The sequence below is a fragment of the Camelus bactrianus genome, chromosome 9 (assembly GCF_048773025.1).
Source record: "Camelus bactrianus isolate YW-2024 breed Bactrian camel chromosome 9, ASM4877302v1, whole genome shotgun sequence".
Taxonomy (NCBI): domain Eukaryota; kingdom Metazoa; phylum Chordata; class Mammalia; order Artiodactyla; family Camelidae; genus Camelus; species Camelus bactrianus.
In genome coordinates this window covers 38,956,725-38,981,668 of record NC_133547.1, presented here as the reverse complement: position 1 = coordinate 38,981,668, position 24,944 = coordinate 38,956,725, and the positions used below count along the sequence as shown (strand labels likewise).

Here is a 24,944-nt window from a genome sequence, read left to right as displayed (position 1 = left end):
TGATTTCATTTCCTTTGGTTAAATAGCAAGAAGTGGAATTGCTGGATCATATGATAGTTCTGTTTTTAATAGTTCATACTGATTTCCACAGTGGCTGTACTAATTTAAATTCCTACCAGTGGTGTATAAGGATTCCCTTTTTCTCCACATCTTCACCAGAATTTAGGTAATAGCTGTTCTAACAAGTGTCAGGTGATATTCCATGGTGATTTTTTTTTTTTTTTGCATTTCCCTGGTAATTAGAGATATGGACTATCTTTTCATATACATGTTGGCCATCTGTATGTCTTCTTTGGAGAAATATCGATTTAGTACTTTTGCCCATTTTTTCATCAGATTTTTTTTTGTTATTGAATTGTGTGAGTGCCTTACATATTTTGGATATTAACCCCTTATCAGATACATGATTTGTAGATATTTTACCTCATTCTATTTGTTGCCTTTCATATGGTTGATTGTTTCTTTTGCTGTACAGAAGCTTTTTAGTTTGATGTAGCCTCATGTACTAATTTTTGCTTTTGTTACTTATTTTGGTGTCATAGCCAAAAGATCATCGCTAAGACCAATGTCGAGGACATTCCCCCATGCTTTCTCCCAGGAGTTTTCAGTTTCAAATCTTACATTTTAATTCTTTAATCCATTTTGAGTTAATTTTTGTGAGTGGTATATGAGTCCAATTTCATTCTGCTGCGTGTGGTTAACCAGTTTTCCTGTCACCATTTATTTAAAACACTATACTTTCCCTATTGAGTGTTCTTGTCAAATATTAGTTGGTTGTAGGAATGATTTATGAATGATTTCTTTCTGGGCTCTTGATTCTGTCACATTGGATTATGTTGTGTCTACTTTTATGCTAGTACTGTGTATTTTGACTGCTATAGCTTTGTAGTATAGTTTGAGATCCGGGAGTGTGATGCCTCCAGATTTGTACTTCTGTCTCAAGATTGCTTTGGCTGTTTGAGGTCTTTTGTGGTTCCATACACATTTTAGGATTTTTTCCTATTTCTGTGAAGAATGCCATTGGAATTTTGATATGGATTGCATTGAATCTATAGATGGCTTTGGGTTGTATGGACATTTTAACAGTATTAATTATTGTAATCTATGAGCATGGGATATCTTTTCATTTTATGTCTTCAATTTCTTACATCAGTGTCTTATAGTTTTCAATGTATAGATCTTTTACCTCCTTGGTTAACTTTATTTCTAAGTGTTTTATTGATGCTATTATGAAAGCGATTATTTTCTGTATTTATTTTTCAGATATTTTATTGTTAGTGATTTTTGAATGTTGATTTTGTATCCTGCAACTTTATTGATTTCATTGACTAGTTCTAACAGTTTTTTTTATGGCATCCTTAGTTTTTTTTAATATATGAAACTATGTCATTTGCAAAAGAGCCAGTTTACTTCTTCCTTTCCAATATGGAAGCCCTTTATTTCTTTTGCTTGCTTAATTGCTGTGGCTAAAACTTTCACTACTATATTGAATAAGAGTGGTAAGAGTGGTCACCATCACCTTGTTCCTGATCTTAAAGGAAAAACTTTCAGCCTTTCACCATTGAGTATGTTTGATGTTAGCTGTATGCTTGTCATATATGGCCTTTATTGTGTTGAGGTGCATTCATTCTATACCTCATTTTTTGAAATTTTTTATCATGAAAGGATATTGAATTTTGTCAAATGCTTTTTCTGCATCTATTAAGATAATTACATGATTTTTATCCTTGATTCTGTTAATGTAGTGTATTACATTTATTCATTTGTATATGTTGAAACATCCTTGCATCCCAGGGATAAATCCCGTTTAATCATGGTATGTGATCTTTTTAATGTTCTGTTGAATTCTGTTTGCCTTATAATAAACAATGTGTGTTTGCTTATAATACCACCTCTGCAAAACCTCTACTTCAGCAGAAAGTCAGCTGGTGTTCTAGGGACGCAGGTCTTGGTCATCTCTTCATCTTCTCCAAGAATACATGATTTACTAGGTTTCTCTTTAGTTAATACATTAAATTAATTAACAGACCACTAATTTAGAATAGTCCTGGCACAAAATAAGGACGTGGCAACTAAAATGTGTTATTATTATTTGTCACCATAATACCATTACCTTAATATATTACAGTTGGATGAACAGTTAATTAACTTAACTGTATCTACTTATTTTATAATGCCTTAGTCAAGGAGATGCTTTCTGAAATTTCCCGGGTGTCTCAAAATTTGAAGTTATAACACTGCCATAAGCCAGTGAGATAGAGTGTGCTGTTTGCTCTAAATATTCTTTGTCCTTCTCTTTTTTTGGACCCATCCACATAGTTCTATAGCATAAGTATTCTTTCTACCTCACTGATGTCATATTTATGGTGTGGTATATGGTAAATTTCCCATGTCAAACTCTTGGGCATTGGATTGGATTCCTATCATCTACTCATTTACTTTGTCCCTGCTATTGTCCATTCTCTCATGCATCATCAATATATGAGATAGGGAACTATAGCAACATCACCCCAAAAGACAGTGACTTAACTAAGATAGAAATATGTTTCTTGTTCAGGTAATAGTAAGTCTCCCTTAAGTTGGTAGGATACCTCTGTTTCATGAAGGTATTGATGAATCCAATGGTTCTTTCCATTCCCCAAGGTGTTATCCTTGTCTGTATACTTGAAGCTGGTCATTGCTTCATTTTTAAGGATGTGAAGTGGACATTGTACATATTAATTCTGCTCCTGACAACTGGCCAAAATCTAGACTCATGTCTACACCAAACTCCTAAGGAAGTTTGGAAATATTGTTTCTATTTGAGTGGCCAGACAAAACTCAGAATGTGGATGTGACTGGGTTGTACTACTACTGAAACAAAGAAAGAGAATGGATTCTGTTGAACAACAGTCTCAGTCACACTCAATTTATCCATCTCTGTTGTGTCATTCCCAGTAGTATACAAAAATGCTGCAATTTCTCCCCTTAAAAAATACACCTTTGACCATGCCTCATGCCTCCTCCTCTAGTGACTGCCCATGTCCCTGCATTCTTTCATTGCAACTCTTTTCTGAAGAGTTGCCTATTTAAACTGTCATCACATCCTCCCTCTCTTTCTCTTTTTGCTATTGCACAGAACTTAGTCTTATCTTCTATCATAGTTCAGTGCTATTATCTGAAAGTAAGAGCTGGTCTGGCAGTAACACATGCCAAGGCACAGAAATCAGTGTAGACTTCCTTTTCATTCTAATAAAATTATTTTTTATTGTGACATAAATAGCACATATACAAAAATAAATAACATAATTACAATTAGAAATTATATCATTAATACTAGTGTACTCACTAACAGGTTCAGAAATAGGCATTCTTCTTTGGAAGTTCTTTGTGTCCTCCTCAGTCATATCCCTCTCCTTTTACCAAGAGTTAACCAATATACGGAATTTTCAGTATTTTTCTAGTTTTTCTTTATAGTTTTAGCACCTGTGTATGTATGAGCAATATATTTGAGTTTGCCTATTTTTGAAGTATGTAGGCTTTTTAACATTCTGTTTATTGAGATTCAACTATATTGATGTATGTAACTGTATTTTATCCATTTTCTCTCATATAGTATACCAATGTATGAATATATGTATTTCATTTATCAATTTTACAGTTGTTAAACATTTGTGTTCTCTAGATTTTTGCCATTATAAGTAATGATGCCATAAGCTTTCTTATCATGTCTCCTGGTGTACATGAATGAGACTTTTTCTAGGAATTTAGGGCAAATACCTGGGAATGGAATTGCTGTTTTGTAGAGTGTTTGTTCACTTTCACTAGGTAACATCAAAGTATTTTACAAAATTTTTTATGGTTTGTTTGTTTCCAGCAGTGATGGATTAAAATTACCCCTGCTCTATTTCCTTACCAATAGTTGGTATTATCTCACTAAAGGTTTTGACAATTATTTGAATATTAAATATCATTGTAATTTTAATTTGAATGATTTTGAAAATAATTTGATGGATCCCATCCTATCTTTTTTTTTGTAATTGAAGTATAGTCAGTTATAATGTGTCAATTTGTGGTATACAGCACAATGTCCCAGTCATGCATGTACATACGTATATTCATTTTCATATTCTTTTTCATTAAAGGTTATTACAAGATATTGAATATAGTTCAAGACATTGAATATATAGTGGCTAACATTTGCAAATCTTAAACTCCCAGATTTATCCCTTCCCACCCCCTTGCCCCTGGTAACCATAAGATTGTTTACTATGTCTGCAAGTCTGTTTCTGTTTTGTAGATGAGTTCATAAAAGTTTAATCTTCAGAATATATAAATAGCTCATACAACTTAATAACAAAAAACAAACAACCCAATCCAAAAATGGGCAGAAGACCTAAACAAGCAATTCTCCAATGAAGACCTACAAATGGCCAATTGGCACATGAAAACATGCTCAGTATTATTGCTAATTATCAGAGAAATGCAAATCAACTACAATGAAGAATCACTTCATACCAGTCAGAATGACCATCGTAAAAAGTCCGTGCACGATAAATGCTGGAGAGGGTGTGGAGAAAAGGGAACCCTCCTACACTATTGGTGGGAATGTAGTTTGGTGCAGCCATTATGGAAAACTATGGAGATTCCTCAAAAAACTGGAAATAGACTTACCATATGATCCAGCAATTCTACTCCTGGGCATATATCCAGAGGGAACTCTAATTTGAAAAGATGCATGCACCCCAGTGTTCATAGCAGCATTATATACAGTAGCCAAGACATGGAAGCAACCTAAATGTCCGTTGACAGATGACTGGATAAAGAAGCTGTGGTTTATTTATACAGTGGAATATTACTCAGCCATGAAAAAGAATAAAATAATGCCATTTGCAGCAACATGGATGGACCTGGAGATCATCATTCTAAGTGAATAAGCCAGAAAGAGAAAGAAGAATACCATATCATATCACTCATATGCAGAATCTAAAAAAAGAAGAAAAAAAGGACCCATTCTGCCTTGAAACTTCACAGGCTTTCTTTTCAGTGACTTCTGAAGCTGGTCAAGATCAGCAATGACCTCCATGTTCCAACTCGAGTAGTCCATTCTCACATCTCAACTTACTTGATCTCTCAGTTGCATTTGATTTGAATGATCACTCCATCCTTAAAATACCTGTTTTACTTAACTTCTAGGACACTGCATTCTGTTGGTTCTTGCTGCCACTCTGTTCTTTCCTTTTCAGTCTTCTTTGTTCTTTCTCTTCTATGTGATGTTATGGGTTGAATTCTATATCCTTGCAAAAAGATTCTTTGAAGTTCTAACCTCCAGTACCTCAGAATGTGATCTTGTTTGGAAATAGGGTGGTTGCAGACGTAATTAGTTAAGATGAGGTCATACTGGAGTACGATGGGCTTCTAATCTAGTATGACCAGTGTCTTTGTAAGAAGACAACCATGTGAAGACAGAGACACATAGGGAAGAACACCATGTGAAGATGTAGGCAGAGATTGGAATCATGCAGCTATAAGCCAAGGAACACTAATGACTGCCAACAGACCAACAGAAGCTAGGAAGATGTGAGGAAAGATTCCTCTACTGGTTTCAGAGGGAACATGGCCCTGCTGACATCTCAATTTTTGACTTTTAGTCTCCAGAACTGTGAGACAATTAAATTTCTGCTGCTTAAAGCAACCGAGTTTGTAGTACTTTGTTATAACAGCCCTGGCAAATGAATGCACCTGAATTCTAAATACGTTAGCATTCCAGGGCAGTCCTTGGACCTTTTCGATTCTCTAGCTACACTCTCTCTCTAGGCAATCTCTTGCAGTCCCAGGGTATTGAATACAATTTCTGTGTTGGTGACTTCCAAATTGATATTTCTAACCTTGACCTCTTTTCAGCTCTAGACTTGTATATCCAGCTTCCTACTGAGTACCTCCACTTTGCTATCCAATAGACTATTCAAACTTAACTTGTCCACAACAGAATGATTAATTCCAGTAATCCACCCTCTCAATCTATTTTTTAACCCAACTCAGTGATCATACAGGTTAGCAGACCAGAATCCTAGGAATCATCCTTGATCCTTTCTTTCCCTCATTCCTGACATGTATCAGGAAATCCTACAGCTCTGCTTCAAGGTGTATCCTGAATCTGATCATTTCTCACCACTTGTATGGCTATCCCACTTCAAAGCTACTGACTTTTCTTTATGTAACTGTTACAACAGCTTCCTAAATAGTTTCCGCACTTCCACTCCTGTCCCCTTATAGTCTTTCCACACAGAGGCCAGGTGATCTTATGAAAATGTAAAAACTCTCTAGAAGCTTTCTATGATACTGAAAACAAAATCTGAAGCCTTAGCTGTAGTCTTCAAAGCCCTACTTGATTAGGTTTCCTTCTACTTCTCCAACCTCGTCTCGTACCACATTGCTCTGCTAGCTCTTTCTGTGCGTGTGACAATGCCATTTTGCCATTTCTTGGATCTCCCATGATCATTGAAGCCTCAGAGACTTGCATTTCCTTTTCTCTCTACTTGGAATATTTTTATCCCAGATTTGCACATGTCTCTCCCCTTCACTTAAACTAGCTTCCTAATGAAATGTCCACTTACTCAGAGAGGCCTTCCTGAATGCCCAATCTATAACACCTGTCTCTGCTGTCGTGGCTAGGGTAAAGGCTAAGCTACCGTAGTAGAGACTCCCCACTCCCAACACAGTGGCTCAGCCAGAACAGAAGTTTATTTCTCTCTCTTACTCTTGGATAGCTGTGAAATCTTTAACACATGGTTTTCAGAGCTGCTTTAGCTTTCTCGTTTCTCAGGTATGCATCTTACCTACCCCTAAGATTTCCTTTTCCCCCTCTTGTCGTAACAAATAGATGTCTCCAATTTTAAAATTAAAATCTCTCCCTGTACTTTGAATCCCTTTTCTCTCCTTCTCAGAGGCTTTATTCTCTGCATTATCCCTGTTATTTCTTGTATTTAAAAGTCACACGTTTAACATATTTAAGTCAGTACCACTTAAAAAATACAGTCCTATTGATGTCCCCTCTAGCTACCTTAACCTTTTTTTCTCGCTTCACAGCTGCGTTTACCATTCACTTCTCAACCAACTGCAATCTGGTTTTGCTTTCTCCACTTGATGAAAATTCTTTCACCAAGCCAGTCTTTCCATTGTTAAGTTCAATGAATATTTTTCTAGATCTTCCCACTCTTTTTTTTCAAATGTTCTCTTCAGCCGGCTTCCTTGGCACTGGGTTCCCCTGATTTTCTTCCCACTGCTCTGTCATTACTTTCCTGTCTCCCTTGAGGATCCTTTTCCTCAGTCTGTGTCTTACATCTTAATTTTCTTCTATGTTCTATCCTCAGCTTTCTTTATCTTTCACTCTCTCTATATTTTTTCTAGACAATCCAACTTATTTTCCCAGATTGAATTGCCAAATATAGGCCAATTAATTGCTTCAAATCTTGTCTCTACCCCTTCAGCATACACAGGCACCTGTTGGACATCGATTTGGACACCTCAGACACATCATCTGTCCCCAAGAGCTTTCTTTTCCTGTTTCTCTGAATGGTGCCACCACCTTCCTAGTTGCCCAAGCCAGCAACCTCGACATTATTCTGAGATCTTGAGCTTTCCTTTATCCTTCTTCCACCCCTGCATACAGTCTTGCAGTTCTTAGAGTATGTCATGTCTTCAAACAGACTTACTTTCTTTGACTAAAACATTCCTTTGGTTAAATTCCTACTTCTTTAGACACGTAGTAGAGTATGATGGACAGGAAGGTGGCCTTGGAAGTCAGAATGCCTGGATTCATATTGCGGCTTTGGTACTTCTAAGACACTTCACCTGGACAGTGTTCCCTGATGGTCCCACTCAGGCCCCCTTCCCCAGCAGAAGTACCCAACCTGTGCCCACTGTCCTGGCAACATTGTACTAAGTTCTTAAGGTACTTCTTTGTGCTGCCTTTGTTATTGTACTTATTACTCTGTATTATAATTACTTGTTTCCTTTCCTGTCTGTCTTATTACACTGTGAGCTCCTAGAGAGCAGAAACTAATTCTGCACCATTGCATTACTGATAGCCCAGGGCCTTGCACCTTAATTTGTTAACTCAGCAAACACTTATTGAGCACTATTTCCGCTGACCAAGGTGCTAGGCTTACCAGTGCACAAGAGAGACCTGTTTGCTGCTCTTATTAGGCTTACCTTCCAGAGGAGAAAGCAAGCAATAGAGTGAAATGAACTAATTAAGATTGTGCTAAGTATTAGGGAGGAAACCATGAAAAGAGTCAACGAGAAATGTTCTAGTCAGGGGGAAAACAAGAACCAAGGTCCAGAGGTGGGATGGTGCTTGGAAAGGGGGACACTCAGTGAATGAATAAATGAAGGTGGGAAAACTAAGAAGCAGAGAAGTGGCTTGTCCACCATGATTGACAAGTAATGGAACCTAGATCCTCTAAGTCCAATTTGGCATTCTTTCTACTGAGCCACGTTACCTCAACATTTAGCAAAAATGCATAGTTTTAGCAAAATCATGTATGATTACTGAAAATAAACTAAAATGCAAAACTTGTTAGAGTTCAGATTTTTAAAAAGAAAATTGGCATTTGAAGAAAGAGGCAATGTAAATAATAGAGAAAGAAATTAATCAAAGCATATAATATGCTATTCTTGAATTCTCAGGTTAAGGACGTGCACAGTGGAGTTTGAGAGGATTTGAAACAAAATGGGGAAAATTTATTAAGATTTATTCCTTATCTATTGTGTGGCAGACACTATGGTGTGTGACTAAGACATTATCCCCACACTGAGTGTTTACATTTTTCATGAAGTGATTAGGCTAAATAGTTTGAGAATTTGAAATTAAAAACTCCAATTTAATGGGAATTGATTTTACATTAAATCTATATGTGAATGTGCTGTTAGAAATCATTTGGTCTAGTGCAAGTGCTAAGAAAATTGTCAGTCTTCATTAGTAGAAGATGAGATACGAAAAATAATCTTTGGGTTTTTGGTCTGTGTACAAAGTTATCTTTTAAATTTATCATGTATTTACACTTTATTGCCTAAATCTTTTTTACATTTTATCAGATAGTTGACATAGGGGAGAGTATAGCTATTCCAGATGATTTTACTGAACAAGAAAAGCGTTCTGGAGATTGGTGGAAGCGTCTGGTGGCAGGAGGGATAGCTGGCGGAGTTGCAAGGACATGCACAGCACCTTTTGACCGCTTGAAAGTCATGATGCAGGTACTTTGCACACTGCAGCCCTTAAGCATGAAACTAACTTGGAAAATTTCTTGATAATTTTCAGAAGAAGTGTTTTGGCACATTTCATATTATTTCTCATTGAAGTTTAAAATTTTTCTGAAAACATGAATCTTCTTATTTTCAATATTGAAATATTTCTTAATTTTCTTAAAGATTCTTGTATGCTTTTAAAACTAATTTTATTTCGAATAATAATAGAACCACTCTATTAGAAGTTTTTTCAGAACTATAATTAAACCTGCTAACAAAGTAGTAAGATACCATTAATCTAATTTATTAGTTATCTCTAGCTCCCAATGCTAACATAATAGCACGGTTCTACTCTACTACCTAAGTACTAAGAATATTTCTAAAAATTGGAAAATAAGTTCCTTGGAGTGTATTACTGACTAATACCTCATTAGATGTAATGCTGTCTAATTACCTTTATTTTACTGACTAATGGATTGTCAACAGTAGTTATAAAATACTGCATGGCTTAATCTGTTAAGTATCATAGTTAAAATTTAATTTTTGCTGAATACTTTCTTTGTGATGATATAAAAATTAGTAATTCACAATGAAGTGAATTTAAGTTTGTAATTAAATTTTCATACCTTGGTGTTTTATTGTCTTTTTTTTTTTTGTAACATTGGTGATATTTGGTAATGGATAATGGATAGTGTTTTTTGGTTCCTGTCTGATTGTATTTATTTGTAACTCTTAGAAAATCTTATTTTCAACTGACTCAGAATTCGAGGTAGGAGCTCTCAGAGAGGACAGCTTCCATCTCTTGGCAGTCTGCTCCAGGCTTTTTTTTCTTTGGCTTCCTTCATTGTCTTGGCCAAAAGTTCAGCATATTCTGTGACCTCTTCCCTATTGTTCTTAGTATGCTGTTTCTTCAGAGCAGTATGGCAGTGTTTGTGTTGTAGGACACACGGAGCAACAAGGTGCTGAATCCTTGGGCACTTTGGTCCTGGGATTCACACTTTTTTCGTTCAGGGGTTTGCTGACAGCACACTGGTGGACATCATTCTCTTTAGAGAGACTGAGAAGTTTGCAGATTCTGCTAGCTCTTATGGGCCCCAAGCAATGAGGCACAGTAGTATCAGTTAGTTCGGTAATTTCCTCCTGCCCCGTTTTCACAATAACCAAGGTGAGGACACTCAGACTGGCATCCACAATGCAACCTTGAACAGATTTCTCTTTCTCCTTGGTCTATAACAGGAATGCCCCTTACTGAGTAGCAGGTGGACATGGCCATGGGTCCGGCCACCCTGCTTCATGGGGAAACCTTGTTTGTCATTCCCACTGCTGATTTGAGCCATGTAACCCTTCCGTTCTTCTTCACCCAGAGCATCGGCAGCAACTTCTGTGGCCGTATACTTCCCTCAGAGATAGGAAATTTGTGTTCATCATTCACTTCAAGGAGTTTGTAGCAGCCAGTGGCTGGGAAGGAAATGTTCATCTTCACCTTGAAGCAGCTGATCACCCCCAAGATACTACAAAAAAGAGCTGAATAGTTATTATTATAATACAATGTGAATTAGTTATGTAATAACTATTATGTTACACAATTAAGAACTATTTAACTTATTTATACTTCTGCCTTATTAAAAAAGATTTGAATCATCTTAATAAAGGAATACACTTATATAGATGTCATTATTGGAAAATAAAGGTTGTTAGAAAGATACATTGCACATTGCACAAATATTTACTTAGGTCCTACTATGTAGGAGGATCTCAGTAGGCATTGGGAGTTACGGTAGCAAGGTAAACATTCCATACTTACAGAACTTACAGTTTATCAAGGAAAATAGATGATTAGGCAAGTAATAATAAAACGTGAAATGAATGCTGTATACCCAGACATAGAATACACATAGTACCAGGGAACACCAAGAAGGAGTAAATATCATTTCCTCTCTGCCTATTATTTCTCACATAAATATATGGTAATATTTTGGTTAATGCATCCAATGGAAATAAAAACCTTTTAATTTAATGAGGTAAGTGTAGGGAATACACTTTGAATGGCATGAGATAGTAAGGCAAATAACCTACCATTCTTCCGTATGTTTGATTCCATATGTAACCTATGTTTATTAAGTCAGGTGACTAAATTCAGTTAGCTGTTAGGAAAGAGCAGGAACTGAAAGTCCTCTTTTGCAGGTAGAAATAGAAAAGCGAACTTCCTCAGTGACTGGGCCTGCTAGAAAATTTTTAAGAAATGAGGTGTGAAGGAAAAATATATGGACACAGTACAGAGCTACACAGAAATGGAGACATATAAGGAGATGAAAAAGTGGACAAGGGGCCCAGAGGAAAAATAAAGAAAGAAAATGTATTTGTTAAATGCCTATTATTATATGCTAGGTGTTGGGTGAAAAACATATTCCTTATACCCCAGAACCTTACGGAGACAAAAGCAGCATACCTGTGTGATGATGACGACACTGTCACGTATGAGTACTTGCTCTGTGCCAGGCAGAAAGGTGCATGTGGGTAGTGTAGGGATATGGTGCATGTGGGTAGTGTAGGGATATGGAGTAGGGATTATCAGTTCTGCCAGCGAATGAAAATAGGCCAGTGGGTTAGACAGAATGAAAAAGTATGGAGCAAATAGGGGAGTACTGCTAGAAAGAGTGAAAAAAGAGAAAGGAATAAGAGGACTGGATAGACAGGAGTAGGAAGAGGACAGGAGACTGAAAGATGGAAAAGGAAAGCAGAAAAGAAATTAAATGAAAAAGAAGAGGAACTATGTTAGATGAAAAATGGGTTAGAAATGGAAGGGAAGAGCAATGAGAAGCAAGAAGAAGGAGAGCCCCTGCCCTTTTCGTGCCATTCTGGATTGAATCTCGTAGTGTTCCTTTACACATGTATTTGACAGTGAAATGGGTTCACTGGAACTTACCCTCTTTATTGATTAAGGTACTTCTTTGGGAGCTTCACACAAGTGGGAAAGAGCACTGTGAACTAGAGAAGGACAAGTGTTGTGTGGTTAGAGGTAGTTTACCACAGCCTAAGAGCAGATCTCTTTAAAGTCAGAGAGCCCTGGGTTTGAATTCTGACTTAGCTACTTAATTCATAGTTGGGCAAGTTATTTGATCTTGGGTCTATAAAATGAGGATTATAATACCAGGGTTATTTTAAGGATTAAATAAGATTTTATAAAGTACTTAGCATAATGCCTGGTCTGTAGTCAGCGCTCCAGATGTGGGAGCTATCATTTTTGTGGAGAAATAAGATGAATAAATAGCACTATTACTGTTTTATCAAAGCCACATTAAACTTCCTGCAGTCACTTATTTGGTCTTTTAAAAATTGTATTTTTTAAATCAAATGAATATATGCCTACTAAGAGATATCTGGAAAATAGAAAAGTAGAAAGTAGAAAAGTTACATACCTTCTCACCACCCAAAATGATCATTATTAACACTTTAGTGCATTTCTTCTTGTCCTTTTTTCTATATACTTTTTACATAGTAGTGTTTACTTTATAAATAATTTATATCCTGTTTATAGTTTTTGTGATTAGCAGTATAACATGAGCATGTTCTCATGCTACATAAAATATTCTTCAAATATTTTGAATATTTGTATATTCTTTAAATACAGTTTTTAATGACTGTGTAGTATTCACATGGATGTAATAATTTATTTATCATTTTTTTCTATTCTTGGACATGTAGGTGGTTTTAAAAACTCTTTTAAAGCTATTTTAAAACTAATATTCATGAAAACAAATATATGTATGTATATGCATGACTGGAACATTGTGCTGTATACCAGAAATTGACACATTGTAACTGACTGTACTTAAAAAATTTTTTTAAACCCTAATATTCGTAATAGTTTATGAATCTCTTTTTCATATTCAGGATTATTTATTTAGAATGAATTCTGAGAAATTTAAGAACATTTCAACAGCTATATATATGTTATATATATACACATTTATATAGTTAAATGGTTTTCCAGACTTTTGCTGCCCACAATAGATAAGAATGCCCATTTCACTCTCCCATTATTATTCTATAATATTTATGTTATAGACAGGAGGGTATTTTATTAATATTTTAATTTTCTTTTCACTTTCTTAAAAATAACATTTTTCTTTTTATAAAATAATATGTTAGAAAAATGGGAAAATACAGAAGATATCAAGGAAGATATTAAAATGACCTGTGATCCTTGTGTATTAGTTTCCTAAGGATGCTGTAACAAAATATCACAACCTGACTGGCTTACACAACAGAAATTTATTGTCTCACAGTTCTGGAGGCTAGAAGTCTGAGATCAAGGTGTTGGTAGGGTTGGTTTCTTCTGGAGAGCTGTGAAGGAAAGATCTGTTCCATGCCTCTCTCCTTGGCTTGTAGATGGCCATATTCCATGTCTTTTCACTTATGTTTCCTCTGTGTCCAAATTTCCTCTTTTTATAAGGGCACCAATCAAATTAGATTTTAGGGCCTACTTTATGACCTTACTTCAGTTTGATTATCTTAGTAAAGACCTTATCTCCAAGTAAGGTCACATTCTGAGGTACTGGGGATTAGGACTTCAAAATATAAATTTTGGCGGACACAATTCAACCCATAACACCTCTCTACCCAGAAGTATCCACTGTTGAAAGTATGGTGTGTTTTCATCCATTTCAGCGCATATTTCTGTGCACTGTTTAATAAATAATCTTGTAATATTTTAGCAGGAATAACACATCTTGTATATGAAAAAATTATCTGGAAACTAAGTTACTCCAGTTTTCTTTATTCTTTTCTTTGGTATGTGAGGTTAACTAACATATATATTTGGGGACAACAAAAAATTAAGTATCAACTTTGTATGTCTCTAAAGGAAAATTAAAGTGGTATTGAAGATCATGAATTTATACACATATGTATCATTATTTAATAGCAATAATAATGACAATGCCATAATACCAGCAAAATAAATTTAAAAATAGATAATTTTGCTGTTTATTTCTAGGTTCATAGTTTAAAGTCAAGGAAAATGAAATTGTCAGCTGGGTTTGAGCAGATGATAAAAGAAGGAGGAGTTCGTTCTCTTTGGAGAGGAAATGGTATAAATGTTTTAAAAATTGTACCTGAGACAGCACTCAAGGTTGGGGCCTATGAACAGGTAAAATGTTATTGTCTGTGGAATTTTATAATAAAGATCCAATTTTAAATTTAATTTTAAAATGTAGGTTTTTATGAAAGAGAAAATTGGTGTGTGCAAGCAATAGATGTCAATGTGAATATAAGTGATTTTGTTTATTCTTGTTCATTTTTGCTACTTTCATATGCATTTTCATTTTTGTTAACACGAGGTGTTCCATGGATTACTTTCTAAGTATAATATAATCTATCATATTTTCTATTATAGTTCTTTGAATTTCAGTGTCACAGTGTAAAAGGCCCTCACAAAACATTTCAGTATTGCTTTTCCTTTGAGCAGTTTGAATGTTTGATTTAAAATTTGTTAATCTGATTTAGGATTTTACTTTTGCTTAAATAATTTACTTTGAGATGAGCTGTATTTATTTTCAACCAATGTAAGTTATTGACATCACATAAGAGTCTGAATGCTCTCTGTGCATCTCAAGTTTTCCATTTTCACTGTAAATCTTGTAGTAATTATTTTTCTTTAAACATTCTTGTAGTATATATCATTAAATTGATTGTTTTTGTAGAAACTTGGTTCACAAAAAAGGTCAGAAGACCTCAAAATTTTAAGAAAATGTAAAATACAAATAATATCCTTTCTCAACCTAAATCATTGAAAAGGAAATGAATGGATGAATAAGATACTAGACTTAGTTGCAATGCATATCTTAAAAATATACATCTCTTACTGAAATAGGGATTTGCTTACTCATTTAACAAATATTTCTTGCATTAACAAATGTCTCTTGAGCAGTTAATGTGTTCTAGACCTTGTTCTAGGTGCTGGAGATATAGCAGCAAACAAAACAGAAAAAAGAGAAAAAGCCTACCTACCTTCGTAGGATTTATGTTAGCATATAGGTTGGAGGAGACCGATAAATAAATAAGGTATATGGTACACCAGATGTTGATGAATGCTATGGAGAAAATAGAGGGTTGAAATTGGAGATAGTTTAAGAATTGACAACTCTTTCAAGAAGTTTTTCTGTGAAGAGAAAAGGGAAATGGAATGGTGACTGGAAGAGGATGTGGAATTGAGAGAGACTTTTCTAAAAATGGAAGAGGCAACAGCATGTTTGTATGCTTAGGGGAATGGTACAGTGGAGGGGGAACCACTGATGACAGGAAAGAGGAGAGAGTACTGCAAGGAGATTATTCTTGAGTCTCTGAGAAGGTGAGGGAAGATGGGAACTGGCTGTCCTGGAAGGGCTGGCCTTGGTTAGGCACTTCCTCAGTAGTTAGAGACGCTCTACTAAGTGGGCACAGATGCAGGCAGGTTTGTGGAAGCTTTCTTCTAGTGCTTTAGTTTCTTCAGTGAAATGGGAAGCAAAGATACATTGGAGATGAGATGTGAGGAAAGAGGAGAAGGTATGAAATAGTATTCTGGGAGAGTGGAAAAGCAAATGGCTAGAGGAAATTAAATAAGATTGCTGGCAGCAAAGGGTCCAGGTGAAATTCTTTTTGTCTGATTATACAAGTCCAACAGTACTCTGGTCTGTGTTTATGTACTGTGTGAGTATAGCCCATTATCTGGCCCCTAGGAAGTCCGTGGGCAATTAGCCACCAGATTATCCCTGTGGGTCAGGGTGCCCTTGTTACAACCCTGGGCTTATCTCTTAAGATGATTATACTCACCTTGCTCCTGATGATTAAGTGCCACCATTTGGCCTCTACTGTTCTGGAATTTACCATCCTCATTGATACTAATGAACCTAGTTCCATAGCAACATCCTCTGTGCTGTCAACCCTGAGAATAGCTATCATTGAGCTTCTCAACAAGGACTCTCCTTTCATCCTAGAAACACTGTCGACTGGTAGGTTCTCCAGCCTCATAATAAAATTCTTTCTAGGTGGGGAAGGTATAGCTCAGTGGTAGAGTGCATGTTTAGCATGCACGAGGTCATGGGTTTGATCCCCAGTACTTCCATTAAATTAAAAACAAACAGACCTAATTACCTCCTCCCCCCAAAATACAAAACAAAAATGAAAAAAAATTCATTCTAATGTTTCCACCTTCCTGAGTCTACTGATCCCTTCTTCAGCACTTTGCCAAGATTTTGGCATCTCTGCCTCATTTGCTGTCAGGCATAATTATGTCCAAGCTTTAAAGATCCAGCCCAGCAGCATATTAGGACAGGTTTCAGGTTTGTGTCATTAGAGCCTGAATAAAATCTCACCTTTCCAGCAATATATTCCACCCCCAAACCTCCACTACTCAACACTCTTACAATCTACTTCCTATACATGTTTGACTGGTTCCTTCCAGTCCGTATTAGTCAGGTCCTACAGCAATTTGGCCAGAATGCTATTTATTCCAAGAACATAGGCTGTATTTCTTCATTGGGCTGTCTGAGGCCTAATCCAGAATTTTCTGTCTCAGGAAGGGGCTGAGACATTTATCTACCGGTTTCTATCCCAAATTATTTGAGGAATACTCTTAGGACGTAAACTCTCCCAGAATTCTTGATTGGACAGGTTACCATAGCTTTGGAGAAGGCCCTCAGGCAGAAAAGTAGAGAGATGAGAGACTTCGCTTTGGATGGGGTTCTGCCAGTGTGAGTCTGCACAGAGCTGTCCAGATGTGATGCTGGGCTCTGGGTATGTCTGCTGTGGCCAGCTGTCTGCCTGCTTAGGTTTAGGGGCCTGAGAGTTGGTGTAGAGATCAATAAAATACAGGGTTGTATAGGCTATGCTTACGGGTTTTCTTTCAAAAACTTCTTATATTTGTCTGTTTGCTTCCAGTCAATACCACATGAAGTAGTCACATCCCAAAATATCTCTCCTGATATTTTATTTTCCAGCTTCTGTGCTCAGTCATTCCTTCTTTTTCTCATTTTTATAGTAGGCTACGTTGATGTCAACTGAAAACATAGGCTGATATCATATGACAACATCCTCAATCTGAATTTTGCAGATAGGCAGACTCTTTAGGACAATCTTGTTTCCTTCCCTTGGGGCGCCAAAGCTGGTGGCTTTTCTGACTTGGAAGCTCTTCATTTCTTGACTACCAAGCCAGACAAAGAAAACTCCTTTTGGAGAGCTCTGTTCCCTTCCACCTCTGCTTGCAAACTGGCTTTGGAGAAGACCTCAAGGCAGACAAGCGGAGAAATGCATTAGCTCCTTTCTCAGATCTTCCTAAAAGCAGCAAGGAGCAGGCAACACTGCCCAACATTCTGAGGTTTTACAGTCGGTTTTCTTAGAACTTCAGGCTCAAAAAGCACATGGTCTACCTTCCCAGTTATCACAGGAGGCAGTTTTATTAAGAATTTCCACAAAGCAATGGGAAGATCACCTTCTAAGACTGTAGTATTTGTGTCCTAGTAATAAAGCCAGTGCCACATACTTTAGGTTTTAGTTATGGCATCACCCTCCACCTAGTGACCAATTTCTGTACTTGTTAGGGTTCAGTCTAAGCTGTTGTAGCAAAGACAGTCCAAAATACACTAGCTTAAATAAGATAATGGCAAGTGGTCCAGGGCTAGCAGTACAGCTCTGCCATCTTCAATACACATGTCCCAAGGTTGCACCCGTCTTTGCCATTTCTCAGGTGGAGGAAAGAGGAGTTCAGGACACGTATCTTTAAGGGAGTGTCTCAGGATTTGCATATCCAGCTTTCCCTCACATCTCATTGGCCAAAGTTAGTCATTTAGCCACACAACCTAGCTGCGAGTGAGAAGACGAAAATGTGGTTTGTAGGTGTCAACTCTGTTACCAAAAGGAAGAAAAAGGTAATCGGTACTGGGAACAGATGGCAGTCTCTGACATATTAACTGAACCAGTCACACCTTCTGATGGGGAGTTACTGATCTGAGAACCAGGGAGTTAGTTCACAGAGAGCAGCTGAATCATACTGATGGAAGACCACCAGAAGAGGCAAACAGAAAAGCGTTTTGCCCAGGACGTGACAAGACAACCTGCTTGCTAAGCTATCTCGGATCCTAAATGAATTTCCAGTTTCAGTCTCCAAGAAGCTTGACTTGGTTTAGTTCCTGTGAAGCCTGACCTTCGTGTTACTTGCATGCCCTTTATGAAATACTACATTCATGAGTGGCTTAAGTGATTTAATATTGCTAACTTATTCTGGGGAAAAAAAAAACGGAAAAGGAGGCCAAATAGAGGGGTCTTACTTATTATCTTTTTGTCTTATTACTTATTATCTTAGACAATTAATTGCATAAAAATTAAAATCAAGTATTCTACTAGATGCTAATGTTTGGTGTCTGAAATACTTTTAAAAATAATTTTTACTACTCATTAATGTTGTAAACTTAGAAACAATATATATATTCCATCTCAGTAATGTTATACATTTCAATACTTTCATTTATACAGTATAAGAAATGGCTTAGTTTTGATGATGCTAAAATAGGAATTATGGAAAGATTTATAGCTGGTTCATTGGCTGGTGTAACTGCCCAGACCTGTATTTACCCCATGGAGGTATGTATTATTATAAAATTTTAACTAAAGTAATGCTTTTAATGTGAATTATAATTTATAAAAAATAAATGAATCCCAGATCAGGATCTTGTACAATAAACAGCTTTATACCTACAGGATTGCGTCTCATATCAAGTGTCAGTAGGACTTGGATTTTTTAATTTCTTGTTTTAGGATAAAGGTAGTTTTATAGATATGCCAAGAAGATAAATAATTTCATTGACTGATTATTTAATTGATTGATAAAATCACTTATTCATTAATCAAATTAAATTTGTATTGTGTACCCACAAAGTTTAAGGTACTTAAACTAGATACAGAGATGAGTCAGTTGGGCACTTTGGTCACGGAGTTTATAGTTTAGAGGGGAGATAAAACATGTACATTAATAATGGTGATCCAAATATGAAATGTAAATTCTAGAAGAAAGATCAATATGAGGTGCTATGGAAATTCAGAAGGGGGAAATTATTCCAGTTAGGGATTTCATGAAGTACATGAAGAGAGTATGTGAGTTTGGCTTAGAATTTGGATATTCAGACATGACAGGGGAAAAATGCATTTTAAGTGGAAATAATGACTTGAGCAAAGGAGCGGAGATAAAAGAGTAGGTATTTAGGTTTGGATAGGGCAATACCATAAATAATGGGTTGGGGCCAGATCAGAAAGACTCTTGAATGCAACTCAAGAAATTTAATTTTAATTTCTTAAAAAATGAGAAGGTATTAAAGACATTGGATCTTGAAGTATAATCCTGGTAAAGTTTTTTAGAGCAAGAGAGGCTAAGAAATGAGACGGTTAGATACAAGATGTTGCTATCATTCAGGGAAGTAATAATAAGAGCTTGAAATATGATAATTGATGAGGAGAAATTGACTCACATTAGAGCTGCCTTGAGACCTGACAACTTGAGAGGTGGAAAACAGGAGAAAGGGAATGGAAGATGGCAAAGCGCTGTCTGGGTTCTGTGCCAAGTGTTTAGGAGAGTTATGTCTGAGTTACATCTCTAACAGCCTACTGGAACCTATGTTGTCCTCATAACCCTTGTTATATTATTACTTTATGAGCACAAAATGAACCCAAGTTATATTAAATTACAGCTTATAGGCCTCACTGTTACAATAGTTCCCAGAGTATGTATTTTAAGCATATATAGAATGTGTTTTCCATATTGGTCCTTCATTTTACGATGACTAAATAGTTTTAAACTTGGATTTTGGCTATAGTTGCTTTATTTTAAAGCTATAATGCTATCTCGAATGATTTGTTTCAGAGTATGCTGACTTACACCACATTAAAGGGGTTTGAGTAGGTGTATCAATCAAAGCCACAATAATTAAATATATTTTCATATTTAAATAATTTTTTAAAAACTCTGTACTGTATCAGTTGTTCATAATTGAGTCATTTAGTGAAAAGTTAAAATTATGTTTAAGATGCTCTCTTTTTTATTTCTATGATAATTAGTAAGTGTTGTGATATAATGCAATTTACTAGACTGCTATAAGGGTTGAGTGAATCTGATCAATATGTTTTTATTATATTATTTCACATTTAGGTTCTGAAAACCAGACTGGCTGTAGGTAAAACTGGACAGTATTCAGGGATGATTGATTGTGGCAAGAAGCTTCTGAAACAAGAAGGTGTTAGAGCCTTTTGCAAAGGTTACATTCCTAACTTTCTAGGCATTATACCTTATGCAGGTGTAGATCTTGCTGTTTATGAGGTGAGTTTATTCTCATAATATGACATTATGTGTTAGATTTGAAAATTTGGTTCAATACTAGTTTTTATTCAAAAAATCTGGTTATAAATGACTTCATGAAGTAGCTTCTAACCAAGAAGTAAATTGAATTGTTTTATTTGGCTTTTTTATATGTTAGTTGTCTGATGTTCTAATAATAAGTTTTTGTTTGGTGGTTTTTTTGTGTGTGTGAATTAGTTTTTGGTAATAATAATTAAAGACCTTTCTACGAACCAGCATCACCCTGATACCAAAACCAAAGACACTACAGAAAAAAAAAGAGAAAATTATAGGTCAGTATCTTTGATGAAAATAGATGCCAAAATCCTCAAAATATTAGCAAACAATTCAACAACACAGAAAAAGGATCATAAGCATGATCAGGTTGGATTCATCCCAGGGTCACAAGGATGGTTCAACATATGCAGATCAATCAGTGTGATACACCACATCAACAAAAGAAAAGACAGGCAACACATGATCATTTCAGTGGATGCATAAAAATCATTTGATAAAATTCAACATCCATTCATGATAAAAACTCTAACCATAAAGGGAAAATATCTCAACATAATAAAAACCACTTATGACAAACCTATGGCCAGTATTATGCTGAAGTGGTGAAAAGCTAAAATACATTCCCCTAAATTCTGAAACAAAACAAGGATGCCCACTCTTACCACTTCTACTTAACATAGTCTTAGATGTCCTAGCCACAGCAGTCAGGCAAGAAAAAGAAATAAAAGGTATCCAAATTGGAAGGGAAGAGGTAAAATTGTTATTATATGCACATAATACTCTAATAGAAAACCCTGAAGACTCCACACAAAACTATTAGAACTAATAAATGAATTTAGCAAAGTAGGAGGATACAAGATTAATACACAGTAATATGTTACATTTCTTTAAATTAACAATTAAATATCAGAAACAGAAAAAAAAAACCCATTTAAAATTGTGTCCAAAAAAACCCCATCTAGGAATAAACTTAACCAAGAGGTGAAAGACCTACATGCTGAAAACTGTAAAACGTTGATAAAGGGAATTGAAGATGATTCAAAGAAATGGAAAGATAGCCTATGCTCTTGAAATGGAAGACTTAACATTGTTAAAATGTCTGTACTACCCAAAGTAATCTACAGATTTAATGTGATCTCTATTACTCTACCCAGGAGATTTTTCACAGAACTAGAACAAATAATCATAAAATTTACATGGAACCACAAAACAAAACAAAACAGAATTGCCAAAGCAATGTTGGGGAAAAAGAACAAAGCTAGATAAACCTCCAAGACTTCAGACAATGCTACAAAGCTACAGTAACCAAAACAGTGTGGTATTGGCACAAAAACTGACCTATGGATCAATGGAACAGAACAGAGAGCCCAGAAATAAATCCACACACCTACAGTTAATCTTTGACAAAAGAGGCAAAAATATACAATTGAGAAAAGACAGCCTCTTCAGCAAGCAGTGTCGGGGAAGCTGGACAGCCACATATACTTCAATATACCAAGACAAGGAAACAACCTAAATGTCTATTGACAGGTGACTGGGTAAAGAAGCTGTGATATATTTATACAATGAAATACTACTCAGCTATAAAAATAATAAAATAATACAATTTTCAGCAACATGGATGGACCTGGAGAATGTCCTTCTAAGTGAAGTTAGCCAGAAAGAGAAAGAAAAATACCATATGATATCACTTATATGTGGAATATATAAAAAAAAAAGACAAATGAACTTATTTAAAAAACAGAAACAGACTCACAGACATAGAAAACAAACTTATGGTTACCAAAGGGGAAAGGTGTGGGAGCGATAAATTAAGAGCATGGAATTAACAGATACACACCACTGTACATAAAATATATAAAAACAAAGATTTACTGTATAGCACAGGGAACTGTAATCAATATCTTATAATAACCTATAATGGAAAAGAACCTGAAAAAGAATATATATAACAAATCACTTTGCTATACACCTGAAACTAACACAATATTGTAAATGTACTATAATTCAATTTAAAAAAAAAGAAAAATAAGAAACCCTCAAACTGAGCTGAACATACTCCAGAGCTATTTGTGGCAATTACCCAAATACTAAACATTTCACTCTGCACTTGTCACTTCATTTTTCACCTAGGATATTATTCTCTTTATAATTTGTCTCGCAGTTTTCTACTCCATCAATGACTTTAAACTTGAAACACCCCCATGAAGAAGAATTAGGAAATATCTATGTTTGTGAATTACAAGTAACATTAAAAGCTATAGGAATAGGAGCCATAGTTCTGGGGGCGGGGTCTGAAAGAAATAATTAAAGACTTAAATGCTGATAAAATAATGGTTTTCAACTCTGGATGCATATCAGAATCACCTGCACATGGATCTTTTAAAAAATAAGATTCTTGGACTATATCCCAAGATATTCTGATTTAACTTGGAAGAGGCCTGGGATTCAGGTTTTTTAGCTCCATAGAAGAATCTGATGTACAGCTAAGACTGAGAAAACTGAGGTCTTACTGCACAGTTGTGAAAATGAGAATTGAGAAGAGTAACTGGGGACTGTGAGAGGAGAGGCAGCATAGAGATAGCAGATCTCCTAGTGTAGTGTAGGTTACTCCCCATTCAGCCATTCATTTCACTTTTATTGCCATATATCTGTTTCAGGTAGACCATCTTAACCATATATCTTTTGGTCATAAGGATGAGGTGAGAGTGTATGACTAGATTAACTTAAATTCATTCTCAATACAGGCACAAGCCCAGTGGTATTTTTGGCAAGTGGTACCACTATTATGCGAATAGCTAATTTCATTTAGCATTTAAAGAAATATACTTACATTTTTGTAGAAGTTTTAAAGTATTGAATATTATAGCATGTATTTATTTTCTTTTTCGCTTTCTTGCTTCTGTGATCTTATTAAAATAAATTCATCAATCCTGTTTATGTTGAGCTCCCTCCATTCTTTTATTTCTACAGTTAAATGTCTTTTTGCTATCATAACAGAGTGCCATCACACATTTCTCTATTGTTGCATGACTGTTGTAAATGCACGCTGAGTAAGGACATTTTTAAATTTATTTTTTTAAGAAGCATCAAATTATACATTTCTTAGTAATTTCCTCAGTATATAAGTGTATCCTTTAATAAATGAGTAATTCTAAAAGCACCTAGTGATATTTTAAACCCATTAATTCTATATAATTTCTTCTAGCCACTTTTATTCAAGGAAAAGCAAATTTGGAAAGATGAATATTTCTTAAAATTTGAGAAAATGTGGTTTTGTTAACCTAGAGTGGATTATGCAGTCTTTTCTACAATGTTCTATTAGTCTCTCTGAGAATCCCCAGAATTTTGCTTTGGTCTTTGAATATTATTACAAACTGAAACAATCAAGCAAAACAAAATAAACAAAACATGCACAGAGAACAAACATAGGAGAACTCAAACTGAGATTGCTTGAATATGTTTATTTGAAAACATCTGTGCACTCTGTGCCTGATTGGGCAGCAGAGATTGTCCCCTTTGTACAAGGAAGAAGAGGAACAATCTTTTGTAAAGATTTTGGAAAGAACAGTTATTAAAATCAAGTGACCAAGCTTGACTGCCAGTAATCAGCTTTGTGATGTGATAACTTAGTCTCTCTGAATTTGTTTTCTCATTTATAAAATTTATAAAATGGAGATAACATTTAGAGCATTTTCATAGACAGTATCTCTGTAACATATATGAAAATGGTCTCTATAATTCTTGAATCAAGTAGCTATTCAATGTTTATTGGAATTGAGAGAGCAATTAACTTTATTCTACTTAGACTTGCATAGTAGTTAAAGGATATTTACTACTCTTCTCTGCCAGTTTTTGAAGAATTATTGGCTAGAAAATTATGCAAGAGGCTCTCTAGACCCTGGGATAATGATTTTGCTGGGATGTGGTACATTGTCTCACACTTGTGGTCAAATGGCCAGCTTCCCTCTGAACCTTATTAGAACTCGCATGCAGGCTCAAGGTGAGTTTTTTTTTTTTTTTTTAAGTGAAGTAATAATAAGTTTAAAAAATTATTTACAGTAAGTTTAATGAAGTGATAATAAAAACTAAATTAAAAAACAGTTAAAAATAAGTTGTTTTAAATGAGTAGAAATTAATGATTTCAAAAACAAAAACTGTAAAATTAATAAATCGGAAGCTAGCTCTCTGAATTTTAAAGCATGAATCTTGAATTTATTGTTTTATTGTGGAGTATTTTGTGAATTTTATATTTTATTTCTTCTCCAAAGTTCTATTTGGAATTCTACACATTTCCTTCAGTTACTGATGATTGATCTCTATAGAATTTATGATT

General features: G+C 35.4%; 1 protein-coding gene and 1 pseudogene across 1 annotated transcript in view; one reads left to right on the top strand and one right to left on the bottom strand.

Moving 5' to 3' along the window:
* The window catches only part of LOC123617387 (mitochondrial adenyl nucleotide antiporter SLC25A24), a 63,017-nt gene that overhangs the window by 23,376 nt on the left and 14,697 nt on the right, over positions 1–24,944 (top strand). The window contains exons 5-9 of the mRNA XM_074370078.1: positions 9,079–9,237; positions 14,228–14,380; positions 18,739–18,846; positions 20,405–20,572; positions 24,461–24,611. Coding sequence (XP_074226179.1) covers positions 9,079–9,237; positions 14,228–14,380; positions 18,739–18,846; positions 20,405–20,572; positions 24,461–24,611 — 739 coding nt within the window. The remainder of the gene's footprint in view (positions 1–9,078; positions 9,238–14,227; positions 14,381–18,738; positions 18,847–20,404; positions 20,573–24,460; positions 24,612–24,944) is intronic.
* Positions 3,309–24,944, bottom strand: part of LOC123614276 (small ribosomal subunit protein eS6-like) — a 45,628-nt pseudogene continuing 23,992 nt past the window's right edge.